Source organism: Vulpes vulpes, chromosome 14 (genome assembly GCF_048418805.1).
Source record: "Vulpes vulpes isolate BD-2025 chromosome 14, VulVul3, whole genome shotgun sequence".
NCBI classification, from domain to species: Eukaryota; Metazoa; Chordata; class Mammalia; order Carnivora; family Canidae; genus Vulpes; species Vulpes vulpes.
Window position 1 is genome coordinate 107080175 of NC_132793.1, and position 13487 is coordinate 107093661.

The 13487-nt window shown below is 48.9% G+C and overlaps 1 protein-coding gene across 12 annotated transcripts in view; it reads left to right on the forward strand.

The window, feature by feature from the left end:
- Positions 1 to 13487, forward strand: part of TBC1D14 (TBC1 domain family member 14) — a 109453-nt gene that overhangs the window by 6740 nt on the left and 89226 nt on the right. For all 12 annotated transcript variants that reach the window (XM_025999766.2, XM_072737568.1, XM_072737557.1 and 9 more), the window contains exon 2: positions 5117 to 5855. In XM_025999766.2, coding sequence (XP_025855551.1) covers positions 5134 to 5855 — 722 coding nt within the window. In that variant the 5' untranslated portion in view covers positions 5117 to 5133. The remainder of the gene's footprint in view (positions 1 to 5116; positions 5856 to 13487) is intronic.

A 13487-nucleotide genomic window follows, 5' to 3' on the forward strand; every position in this document is an offset into this window, starting at 1 on the left:
AAAGGCAAGTGCACTGTCCGTGGAGGATCGGGAGAGCTTCGGTGTCCCTGGTGCTAACTGGGGTGTGACGAAGCAGCCCTCTGCAGCATCGAGAGGGGAGCCCACACAGGGAGGGCTATAGGGAACAGATGCCTGTGGACAGGGAGCAGCCACAGGAAGACGAGTGCCCACGGCTGTCTGCATGGATGGGCAGCATTATTGCTCCTTGAAGCCACCAATGAGTGAAGGTTTTCCTGCTGGGGACATAACTAAATCATTTGGGTTTGGCCTCATGAACTGTTTGTTTATGAAGACTTGATCAAGATCTCATCCCACTGCTTTCTAAAGAGAAGAAAATTAAGCTGTTGTTCAAGATGGAATTGTTTCCATTGGCTCATTCAGAGTCGCTGGCAGAGCTGCTGTCGGCTTTGTGACTTATCTTGAAGTCCTAGCCCTGGTGGGGTGAGGGGTGTTCCAGTCTCTTGGGGCACTTACCCCCTTTATTTGCTACAGAATGAGGTTTTGTGACTGGCAAGTAAAATGCAGATTGTCTTGCTGTCTGTAGTGAAAACAGCTTCCCTCATATCTGTACCTGATGTCTCGTATGTCTTTCCTTGTCTGGGAGGTGGTTGCTGGTCATCCTTACGCTTGGATCGTGTGCCTTGAGTGGCTGGCTGCCTGGGCCTGGAGGTACTGGAGGGCCTGTGGGGGCTGCTCTGGCCACTGCTATGGGTGGTTGGCCTCAGCTTCGGGAGGCAAGTGTAGAGGGAGGAAGTCTCTTTTACTTTCCTGGACTGTTGTGCATGGACCCTTCCCCACCGAGTACTGCGGTGGCCAACACGCCACAGGCTGGTCATCCTGGACTTGCTGCCAGGAACCTAATGGGAGGAAGTTTCTTCTTCTCATTACCCCCACTGCTCACCTTGTTCCTGAAGCATAATCCACCTGCAGCTAATGTGTCTTGAACGGACTGTCCCCGAAACCTGCCCTCTTAGAACATGGTTGTTAGTAATAATTAACTCAGCAAACAGATTTTTAAATCCTTAATCCACGCCAGGCATTTGGCCAGGCAGTGGTGTCTGGAACCTGTTAGCCTGGTGCCTGCCTGAAGCTTTGAAACCAGCAGAGAGACAGGGGAGCAGCTGCACAGTCATTTTAGGGGTGTGGCCAAAGGAAGCCCACGAGGAGGAGGACCTGCACCTTCCTGGGAGCGTAGGGGAAGGCTTCTCAGAGGAGGTGGCCTCCGGGGTGTGCCCATGCTGCCAGACACCCAGGGGCGCTGATGTCCCAGCCTGGGGAGAGCACCCAGGCTGTGGGGTTTTGAGAGAGGCGAGGGTGACAGCATGAGGCTGCTGAGGCTGGCAAGGCTGGGTCTGGGAGGGCCCTGTGCCAGCTCAGGGAATTTAGGCTGATCCTGTCTTTAGAAAACGTGTGACTTGGAAGCAGGCCATCTGCAGCTGGCCTCCTGGCAAGTTTCCAGAGTCCACCCTGCTGCCTCTCTGAGAAGCGAGTGCTTTGTGTGTTCAGCCTCCCCCTTCGGGGCACTGTCGAGGGCAGGTGGTCGGGAGTGTGGGTTCTGCTTTCATAGGACTGGTGGCCCCAGATGGAAGGGTTTGAGGACAGGTGGCTATGGGCCTTGCAGGCTTTGCTTTGAGAGTATGTTGCAAGCAGAAGTATGTTTTTGCTTTTAGTTTTTTTTTCCCCCCGAAGGCTCACACCTTGTTTGTGGGGTTTAAGGAACTTCCGTTGACTTGGAATGAGCAGAGACCTCAGAGGTCATTCACTTTCTCCCTAGAAGAGGCCCTTGTGCTGTTGTCCCGGCCCCCAGCACAGAGGAGAGAGGAATGGAGAAGAGGCCACCGCCCAGTGGCTTTTACCACCCGGTGGCTTTGGACTTTGTCAGACCTGCTTCACCGTCCTTGTGCTCTCATTGTGACGATGCAGAGAAAGGGTCCTTGGGTTCCCTCAACACTCATGTTTTGTGTTCCTGTGTCTTCTAGTATTGGAACTTCAGTTTATTTTTTTTCAGTTTATTTTTTTATTTACTTTTATTTATTTTTTTAAAGAACTTCAGTTTAAATGCATTGTTTGCAGGTGCATCAGCTCTTTGGCTGAAGTAAAGGAAATTCACATTATTGGGCACATACTATGGTCCGATGTGGGGTGTGCCAAGCCTTCTCATTTCATGTATCCTCAGACCAGCTGAGAGTTTTGTGGTGTTGCCCACTTGACTGCTGGCCAGGAGGGAAGTTGAGGCTCAGGAAGGTTAGACTTCTCCCCATGGTAAGTGGCAGAGCCAGAATGTCAGCTGGGCAGGTCACTTGGCTTTCAGCTCTGTTTGCTGTGAGGATTTCCTTTTGTGTTTCTGGCTTTTTGCCAGTTTGACCTGTCAGCCTATTGATGGTATTTTGAAAATTTTTTTTTTAAGATTTTATTTATTCATTTGACAGAGCACAAGCAGGGGGAGCGGGAGAAGGGAGAAGCAGGCTGTGTTGAGCAAGGAGCCTGATGTGGGGCTCCATCCCAGGACCCTGGGATCATGACCTGAGCCGAAGACAGATGCTTATTTGACTGAACCACCCAGGTGGCCCCGCCTCCCCCTTTTTAGTGTTTTGAGAATTCCAATAACTCTTGACATTGCAAAAGATTAGCTCTTCACTATGTGCTAGAAACGTTTCTTACTGTATTTTCCTTTGAATTAAAAAAAATGTAGAACTTTCAAGTGTGTGTATAGTTGAATCTCCCTGTGTCTTCCTGTTGTGAATCCTGTTTTTGCACAGCATGGTTGAGTTCAGGGACTTCCTAGGGCAGGGTCTTGGAAATAGTTGGCCATAGCTTTGCCTGGGGGAGCTTATGGCTAAGGACTCAGGATAGGGGCTCCAGCCCAGGAAATTGAGCACAGTGTGAACTGTGACACTGAAAATGTGTTCATGGGTGGAGGTGATGGCCAGACTCTTTCGGGGGAGTTTTTCTCAGTAGGTTAGAAAAGTACTTGATGGAATACATTTATAATTTAGTTTTTGTATTAAATCATAATTTAAAAAAATACTAATTTTGTGTTTCATTTTGATGTACAATGTGGTTCTGCCTTCTAAGAAAAATTGATAATCAGTACATCATCATGATTAAATAATCCTTCCTTAATCTCTGGGTCATATTTCACGTTTTTATATATAGTTCTATTTCTGAATTCTGCATTTTGATTTATTCATATTTTTGTTTCTGCTCTACTGTTGCACTGTCTGGTTAATTTCTTTGGTTTTTCCCTCCCCTGTTCTGCTTTTAATTAATTTGCTTTTGCTGTGTTGACGTATAGAAGGGCCAGGCTTCCTGAAGGGGAGCAGGAAGGCTCAGGGACACCCAAAAGGGAGTGGCTTTCATTGTTCCCACTGTGCTTCAAAACCTTCACCCACCATCTCTTTGATGATGGCAGCTACCAATAGACCACCTGCTGCCGGGGGGGGGGGGGGGGGGGGGGGCCCGCTGTGCCTTGGGGATGCTTTTCTCATGGTACGTGACTTAATTCACCTCAGCCAGTCAGCACAGCTGTAATTAGAGCCCAGGAAAAGGCCCATTAGCACCCAAGAAAGTGGAACACCTGGGTGGCTCCGTGGGTTCAGCGTCCTACTCTTGATCTCGGCTCAGGTCTTGGTCTCGGCTCAGGTCTTGATCTCAGGGTCGTGAGATCAAGCCCTACACTGGAGTCCATGCTGAGCGTGGAGCTTACTTAAAAAACAACCCAAGAAAGTACTGTTCTTTCTGTTGTTCTAAACCACAGATCAGAGTTCAGTAACCACACCGGGTTTCTTTAATTTTGACATTTTAAAGGATGAGGAGAGATGGTAGCATAACCTATGTGAGGGTTCTCAGTCTGCTAGGGTTGTGTTGCCCAGGCTTGTGCGCCTCCTATCCCATCCTTCGCACCCCAGAATTTTTTTTTTTTAAGATTTTATTCATTTATTCATGAGAGAGACAGAGAGAGAGAGAGAGAGAGAGAGAGAGGCAGAGACACAGGCAGAAGGAGAAGCAGGCTGCACGCAGGGAACCCGATGTGGAACTCCATCCTGGGACTCCAGGATCATGCCCGGGGCTGAAGGCAGGTGCTAAACTGCTAGGCCACCCAGGGGACCCCCACACCCAGTCTTAGGCCAGAGAACCACCGGCAGATGTATGTCACTGACAGCTTTGACTTTTGTCACTCAAGTCTTTATTGTAGGTTTATGGTTTTATTTTTCCTTGATTATCTGTTGTCCTCGAGCCAGCCTTCTACCTGGGTTTTTATAACTGTACATTAAGCTATTCATCCAGTAGGTATGGCCTGTTTTGGGCTCTGTCCCATAGATCCCAGCCCTGCTGCTAAATAATAATATGATTTGGGCCCATTTCTTAACCTCTCTGAGGCTTGGTTTCCTCCATGGTGATGGGGATGATATACCCTATCTTGTGGACGTGAGTCAGGTGATGAAAACACTGTGAGGGGCCATGGCTGACTTGGATGCGGTTGGGGTCATCTCATGGCACATAGCCTACACAGTCCTGTTGTTCCCTGTTGTGGTGATGACATCTTGATTTTTCTGTCTTGGAACAAGTAGAACTTGATTTACGTATGGGTTATGAATTCATGTACTTTTGACAGAGGTACTCCGTCATTTATTTTGGGCATGGAACCCAACGAGGGGCTCAAACTCACATCTATGAGATCAAGACGTGAGCTGAGATCTGAGATCTAGAATTGGCTGCTCCAACTGAGCCACCCAGGCGCCCCTTCTGTTTATCATTTTTTCAAAAAACATGAAAAACAACCCTTTCTTGCCTGGCCCGGTCCTCACACCCCCTGTGCTGGCCTAGGAGTCAGATATGTGACTGGTGGGATGCTGGTGATAATGAGCAAGGGGACTGTTTAAGTATTTTTACCCTAGCTATAGCCTTCGTTTGGGTTATTGTCCTATTATTTTATATTATGGTAATATATGCTAAAATGCTAGGTTTTGGTCCTGAATTAAAACTTGGATATGTAGGACTTTTTTCAGGGATTCCTCCCTAAGAAGAGCTGTGTCAAATATTAGAATATTAGACCTGTGTCTTAGGCTTTTATAGATATTGTCTTAATTTCCATTTTTGTGTTTTTGCTTCCTAGTTCCTCCTTGGACCAAGATGACTGATGGAAACCTCTCCACCTCTACAAATGGCGTAGCCTTGATGGGCATTCTGGATGATCGGCCAGGAGACCACATTCAGAACCTGCAACACTTGAATCTCAAGGCACCCAGATCCCTCTCATTGCCAGAGTCTGGGCCCAAGTTGAAACTTGGTCCTTTGGAAGATCGGCACAGCCTTAAGTCTGTGGACTCGGGCATTCCTACCCTAGAGATCAGTAACCCAGAACCCGTTCCCTGCAGTGTGGTCCACGTGAAGAGGAAGCCATCGGAGTCGGAGATCGTCCCTGAGCGGGCTTGCCAGAGCGCATGCCCGCTACCATCCTACACACCACCGGCTCCCAGCAGCACCGAGTGGGAGCAGAGTGTGCGGAAGTCATCCACGTTCCCCAGGACAGGCTATGACACGGTGAAGCTCTATAGCCCCACCTCGAAAGCCCTGAACCGCAGCGACGATGTCTCCGTCTGCAGCGTGTCTAGTCTTGGCACAGAGCTGTCAACCACGCTGTCTGTCAGCAATGAGGACATTTTGGACCTGGTGGTCACAAGCAGCTCCAGTGCCATCGTGACCCTGGAGAGTGATGATGACCCTCAGTTTACTGATGTCACCTTGAGCTCCGGCAAGGAAACCCGGGAGCTGCGCCAGCAGGACTGTGCTGATGGAACTGAGGATGGGAGTAAACTGAAAATTTTGGGGCCACTTAGTAGCTTCTTTACCAGGTAACACTGTCTTTGTCTCTACAAGAGCTAAGTTCTCCAGACCAGCTGCCTGTGCCCATCCAAAATGTGCTGTGTGTGTCCTGGCTTGCTGAGCAGGCCCTGGGTCATTCAGGCTATTGGGTCTTCTTCCCATAGCCCAGAGTCCTGTGCGGTTGTGTGTAGGACTAGTCTGTCAGAGGTTCTGCTGTTTGAGCCCTTGCTGCCAGCTGTCCTCTCTGTGTCCTTCCCTGGCTGACTCTCACACTTTGTTGTCACTCCCAGGCCTCTGACCTGCTGTGGCTGAGGGTGACCCACAGGTGGCCCGTGTTAACAGATCAGCAGCCTTACTTTGTCACCCTTGTCCTCTGAAGGGAGGACACTTTATGATAATCACTTAGGTTTCCTGGGCCAAGTGGAGGTTTAGTAACCCATGTTTCCACCTCTGGCCCCCACTGGCATAACCCAGGGCTAGTGTTTCCAGGCAGCCTTGGTCTCTGTGCCTCCACAGGGCTGGTGTCCTTGTTCTGGACCTGGCGCTGCTTCTGTCACTGCATGGCATCCTCTGCTTTCCCACCTGTGTTGGGACCAGGCCACTAAGGTGCCAGAGCAGGGCCTGTGGGGTCCCTGCGTCTCACTTCAAGTCCTTGGGGACAGCTCCCCTGGAACCTGCCTCTTACTTGGGCTCCCATGTTTTTGTTCAGCAGCTGTGTGTGTGTTCCCTGGTCTGCTCTTGGCAGGTAATATGGGAATAGTAAGAGCAGAGAAGTGGTTATAGGTAATCACTCTGGGTGGGGCCAGGGGTTGGCGGTGGTGGCCAGGGACACATCAGTCAGTCATATAAGCCACTATGGCCCTGAAGCTGGGCAGTGCTGTGAGGAAGGGCACAGGGGCTGTGAGAGGGTGGGTGGGAGAGTGGCAACCTGTTCCTTGCTACTCATTGGGGGGCCCATTTCTGTAGTTCACTCCAGCTGCCCCTTGCATGTGTGTGCTATAGCAAAGCCCATGTAGGTCTGCATGTTCCTTTTTTAAAAAACATTTATTTATTTGAGAGCACATGAGTGAGGAGAGGGGCAGAGAGAGGGACAAGGAGAATCTCAAGCAGACTCCCCATTGAGCATGGATCCTGACCCGGGGCTTGAACCCACGACCCTGAGGTGAAATAAAGAGTCAGATGCTTAACCGACTGAGTGACCCAGGTGCCCCTGGGTGTCCCTTTGAAGTGGTGTGCTCTGCTGGCTGGGGTTGGCTGGAGACTTCTGTCACTGTGGGCATGAATGTGAACTCAACACTGCCCCAGCTGCTTCATCATCTGAATGTGGAGATCATGTTGAGTAAACCTAAGACCAGTCTTGAGGGAGAAGATCCCCAGTGCAGGCTCTGGTTTGGGGGGCACCTCTTCTCTCATGTGTGGACAGGCAAGCATCCAGCCACCACCCTAGTCCTAGAACTCCATCACCCAGGACCACTTCAGTGGGAAGAACCCAGGAACTTTGGGGAGACAGTCACTGTCCCCTCTGAGGCCAAGCCCTCAAATAGGTTACTGTGGTTCCAGTTTGTGTGGCTGAGCTGTTCTCTTGACTCAGATCAGTGTCTGCAGGTTTTCAGAACTACGTGGGGGTTCTTGGCAAATTTGGAAATGTGATTCAAAATGAGGGTGGCTGGGAAGCAGCCTGGAGGTGAGGGCTGAGATTCATCTTGAACAGAGCTGCACCTGCGTCCTAGCTGTGTGACCTTGAATACATTACTTCACTCTCTGAGTGAGTTCTCTCTAAAATCGCATGAGTAAGTGCCCAGCACAGGTGCTTGTTATGTTATTGATAAAGGTCCTCTTATGAGCCCTACTTCGTGTGGTGGTCACGGGGAGCAGTGGCTCACATGTGTGAAACGGGATCGACCCACCCAGAGTCAGCTCTCTGGGATCCGTCACTTGTGATCACCACGGCTGTGCTTTTCTTTGTCGGCTGCCTTGTCTCACTGTGTTAGAGCTTTGATAGGAAACACCGTCAGTTACCGTGGATTGTTGCTAAAGCTACTGTTTTTTTCAGATTGAAGTGTTGCTGACCTGCAGTATCATGCTAGTTTCAGGTCTTGCACAGAGTGACTGAACATTTACGTCCATGACTCAGTGATCCCAGAGATGAATCCAGTGCCGTCTGTCCCGTACAGAGGTGTTTCTGTCATTGACTACATTACATCCCTGTGTTGTCCACTGTATCCTTTGGTATTATTTATTTTTGTATCTGGAAGTTTGTGCCTTTTAACCCGTCTTGTCTGTTTTGTACCTCTTCTTCCTCTTCCTCACCAGATTGCTCTTTGTATCTGAGTCTGTTTCTGTGTTGTTTGGTTTTTTAGGGTCTGCATATAACTGAAATTATGTACGGGAAAGCTGCTATTTCTTGAAAATCTTTCATAGCTTTGTGCTGCAGAAATTAAATGTCTCCTCTCTGTTTTATTCTTTGGTTCTTGTCTCCTTACCCCTTTTATAAAACATTTTTCAAACATGTATTTATTTATTTACATAATCTCCATACCCAACTTGGGGCTTGAACTCCTGACCTCAAGATCAACAGCTGCTTACCCCACCAACTGAGCCAGCCAGACACCCCCGGCCTTGCCCTTTTGATGGCTGTGACATTGTTGTGAACAACTATTAAGTATTTTGGGGAAGCAGGTGCAATATTAATGACAAATGCATCAAAATATATGATCTTATGGGCTGAGCCTAGCGAGTTTTTCATCCTAGAGTCTTAAAGTGTGAAAGTTTCAATGTGAGAGGAGAGTTTCAATCTAGAATTCCTTTGAGGAAGAAAAGGGGTCTGTGCCAGAAATGTTTGGAACCCACTAAACATTTTACAGGAGAATTACAGAGGGGGCCTGGTACGTAGTAAGGATTGAGTTTTGTTGAGGGCAGGGTTGGGGCTAGAGCTGGGCCTTTGGGGTTTCCAGCCAGGGCTTCTGAGTCTTTCTGTTTCTCCATTTTATCTCCTGCACCCAGGTGACATTCTTTACCCTAGTGCCCATCTGTTCTCATTGTCCTCACAGAGCCAATTTCTAGGAAATTGTAGGAGGAAGTGTGGGTGGGACTGCGGAAGGCTCATCTCGGAGAATAGGGCTCAGAGGAAGGGGTCATGGAACTTGTGGCCTGAGGGGGCAGACTGGTTGGTGGCCATGACTGCTTGATGAAGGTGGCCCAGAGAAGTGACAGGGTGGCAGGCTGGGCCTGACCACTGCCTTGAGAAAGCTGCAGACTCAGCATTCTCTGTCCCTTTTCTCTGTTCTTCCTGCAGGCTGTTGGAAGCCCCTGTGCTGCAGCTCCCACCTTGAGCTGAGACATAGTCCTGGTGGGGGAGATGGAGCAGACACGGGGGGTGGGGGTGGTGTGAGGGCTGTCCTAGAGGTGTGAGCATGTGAGGGTGCCAATGTTGAGTGCTGCTTCAGGAGTCAAACTGGCTAGATTCAGTGTGAGCTCTCCCACTTACAAGCTGTGTAACCTCGGGCAAGTTAGTTCATTCTTCTCTGAGCCTTAAATGGAGCATAAGACTGCCTAAGGTTAGAGATCAAGTAGGTAAAGAAAGCATCTAGCACATTGCCTGGTAAGTAGTAGCAATCTGTGATTCTAATGTCAATGTCATTTCTGAGAAACACAGTTTTGTGAAATTTTCTCTAGTTCTTCTGATATGGTACTGACTTTAATCAAAAGTTGTTGAAAAAGTTAAGTCAGGATTTCTGCACTGTTGATGTTTTGGGATGGATGAATCTTTGTCGTGGGGGCCGTTCTGTGCATTGAAGGCTGTTTAGCTGCCTCCCTGGCCTGTAGCCACTAGTTGCCAGGACCACTTCCCAGTTATGCAGCAAGGCATCACCTTATATCCTGGGAAGGGAGGGGTTGGAAGAGTGGACAAAATCACCCAGCCTTTGAGAACCACCCTGCTGGTAGGTTGTAAATGTTGGTGTTTGTTTCCTTGAAGAAAATTTACTAATGTAATTTGAGTAGGATCCTCCTCTTGTTTGGAGGGAGCAACTGTGTTTAAGGGATTCTATGCCTCCTGTGTAGTTTTATTTTATTATTTTATTTATTATTATTTTTAAAGATTAATTTATTTGTTTATTCATGAGACACAGAGAGGCAGAGGGAGAAGCAGACTCCCTGCAGGGAGCCTGATGTGGGACTTGATCTCAGGACCCCGGAATCACAACCTGAGCCACCCAGGTGCCCCTACTATTACTATTTTATTTTATTTTTAATTTTTTAAAAAATTTTTATTTATTTATGATAGTCACAGAGAGAGAGAGAGAGGCAGAGACACAGGCAGAGGGAGAAGCAGGCTCCATGCACCGGGAGCCCGATGTGGGACTCGATCCCGGGTCTCCAGGATCACGCCCTGGGCCAAAGGCAGGCGCCAAACCGCTGAGCCACCCAGGGATCCCCTACTATTACTATTTTAAAGATTTTATTTATTAAAGGGAGAGAGCAGGAGCAGGGGGAGGGGCAGAGGGAGAGGGAGGAGCAGACTCACCATCAGGGAACCCGATGCAGGCCTCCATCCCAGGACCCTGGGATCATGACCTGAGCGGAAGACAGATGTTTCACCGACTGAGCCACCCAGGTGCCTCTCCCATGTAGTTTTTTTTTTTTTTTTTTTTTTTAAAGTACACATTTGGATGTGAATACGGAAATTTTCTTTCCTTTTTTTTTTATTTTAAAATTTTTTTATTATTATTTATTTATGATAGTCACAGAGAGAGAGAGAGAGGCAGAGACATAGGCAGAGGGAGAAGCAGGCTCCATGCACCGGGAGCCCGACGTGGGATTCGATCCCGGGTCTCCAGGATCGCGCCCTGGGCCAAAGGCTGCGCCGAGCCGCTGCGCCACCCAGGGATCCCTCCCATGTAGTTTTAACAGTATTTGTGTAGATACCTGGACAGCAAAGACAAGGGGGATGCAGTAATACACATGTTTCTCATAGGATATAGATCGTTTCTGTGAAGGTGAGGATTTAAGGCCGCTAACCTGCACTGGCCTGGAAGGTAATAATCAGCTTTGACCACTTACCGCTGCTTTGGCGGCCCTTTATGCAGCTCTCAGCAGAGATGGTCTGGGTGTCCTTGCTGAACAGCGATGCTTGCACTGCAGTGGAAGAATGAGAAGGGGCTTGTGGAGGGAAGCTGAGGGAAAGGGAGCAGCTTGCCGGAGGCTAGGAGGTGTGGTGCCCCTGTGTTCAAAGATCTGTGATGATGCACTTTTCTGGTGTGCTTCCCCACCTGGTGGAGAGCCCCTTGGGTCACAGTCTGCATCTGACTTACCCCAGCAGAGGTGACCTACATGTAACACAGGCGAGGAGTGTGCTGGGGGACCTGGAACTGCTCAGACCCAGGTTCAAACCATTTTTTACCTGTGTGACCTCAAGAACTCCCCCAACTTTTGTGATTCCCCCTGTGTACTGGGTGGTGGGGGCTCACTGTGCCTCTTGTAAAGAGTGGATAGAGTCTTTTTTTTTTTTTTAAGATTTTATTTATTTATTCATGAGAGACACAGGCAGAGGGAGAAGTAGGCTCCATGCAGAGAGCCTGATGTGGGACTTGATCTCGGTACTCCAGGATCACGCCCTGGGCCGAAGGCAGGTGCTCAATCGCTGAGCCACCCAGGGATCCCCTGATAGAGTCTTAAATGAGACAGTGTGTAGAAGAAGCTCTGGGCAGAGCATAACTCCTGTGTGCAGCTTAGGTTTCTGGCCCTGCTCTCTGCTTCTGTTGGGGATTCATATATGATCCCACTGTTTTTAGGGGTCTGCAATAAGGATGTGAAACCACTGGTTTAAAAATAGTAAATCTTTATGGTGTTTTGACTTGGTGTTAATGTGTTTGATTAAAATTTTAGCCCCTGTACCGTTCTAGGTTTTGGGGATTTGATAACTTGGAAAGTGACATGAGCAGTGCTGAGGAAGAAATGTGTTCCTTGCTTGCCTTTTTTTTTAAGAAACTATTTTTTTTCCTTTTTTTTTGAGAGAGAGAGAGAGAAAGAGGTGGGACTCAGGCAGAGGGCAGTAAGAGAGAGAGAGAATCTTAGGCTCCAGACCCAGCTCAGAGCCCAACACGGGTTTCCTTCCATCTTACAACCCTAAGATCATGACCTGAGCCGAAACCACGAGTCAGACACTTGACCAGCTGAGCCCCCCAGGCATCCCCTCCTTGCTTTCTTTTTAGAGAGGTGAGTTTGTTTACTAACAGGGCAGATATACGTCAGGGACATTCTCTAGCTGGTGCCCCTGGCACAGGGAGTCACAGGCAGTGTCCCATGCTTGCCAGGTATCACTCTTAGCCCGTGGACATGGTTTCCTTGCTTGATCTTCAGCGACCTGACCATAAGAGAGAGTATGGTGTGGTAGGTAGATTCTGTGGGCTTGTTTCTCCTCCAGGCCACCAGCCAAAGGGCACTTTCCTTCCCATGGTAGCTGGAGACTTAAAATTGTGTGTTTTCAGAGTCTCTTGGAGGTGGGGTTCTGGGTAGGAATTGGCTGCCATCAAATTCTCCCTTGATAAGGGGCTTGAGGCAGAACTAGGAGGAGACCGTGACGATTCCCCCTTTATACTGATTTCTCCTGTCCAGCAGTGGTGTGGTTCAGCCCCATGTTTATTCACTGACTGTTGAGGGGCACCCACAGTGGAGGAGGAGGCCGTGGCAGTGGCTTCCCAATCCTGCCATGTTCTGGAATTCCCTAATTCTAGTGGCAGCTCTGATGCAGCAGCTGCCTGGGTGTGTCAATGCTGTCTTGTGTGGGGAGCTGTGCTTGGGGCCCAGTTGAGAGCAAATGACTTCAGCCCTTATAAAGATTTTGAAATCCTCTAAGTCCTTGAGTTATATCCTTTCTGCTTAAACGTTTTTGAGTGGTTTCTGTAACCTGCACTGAAAGCTGATGGGTTTGGGTAAGTTCTGTAATTTTTACTCATAAGTTTAGAGACTGAGGCAGGGGGCGAGAAGTAACCTGTGGGGGATACAGCCATGGCACAGGGTGTAGGTCTGTGAACTTAGCTTTCTCATCTGGAAAATAGAAATAAGTTCACTGTCAAAGGGAGGAAGTGTATGTGGATGTGAAGCACCAAGCATGTAGGAGGCAAACCAGTGTCTGTGTTATTTCTTTTTGCCTGACTCTGGTTTTCCATATGTGTGTATGCACATGCATACCCGTGCACACATGTGTACGCACACTACCATACCCAGGAAGAGCCCTGGTTGGTGTTCACTGGATCTAGCTATTTGCTGGTGTGTGGTCTTGGGTCAGCTTAGTGTCCTTGTTCGCAGAATGTGCTGAGGGCACCTCCCTTTCAGAGCTGTGAAAAGGAAAAGGAGCGGTGTGATCCAGGTGCTGAGCTATGTATGAGTGCCAGGCAACGAGGGAAGGAGGAGATAGGAGGCCTCCGTGGAAGGCCCTGTGTGGTGTGATGACGGTCTGAAGAGAGACATGAACACAGCCCCAAGTCCCTGGGGAAGTCTAGAAAGAAATTCAGGGGCTGAGAGGACAATGGGCCTTTGAAAATGTCTTCTGTGTGCACAAGGTGGAGATAGTGACCTTAGGCAGAAGGATCAACATGTGTAAAGTCATAGGAGCAGGAGAAAGCACAGCATTTCTGGGAAAGCGCCATGGCCTGAAGTCC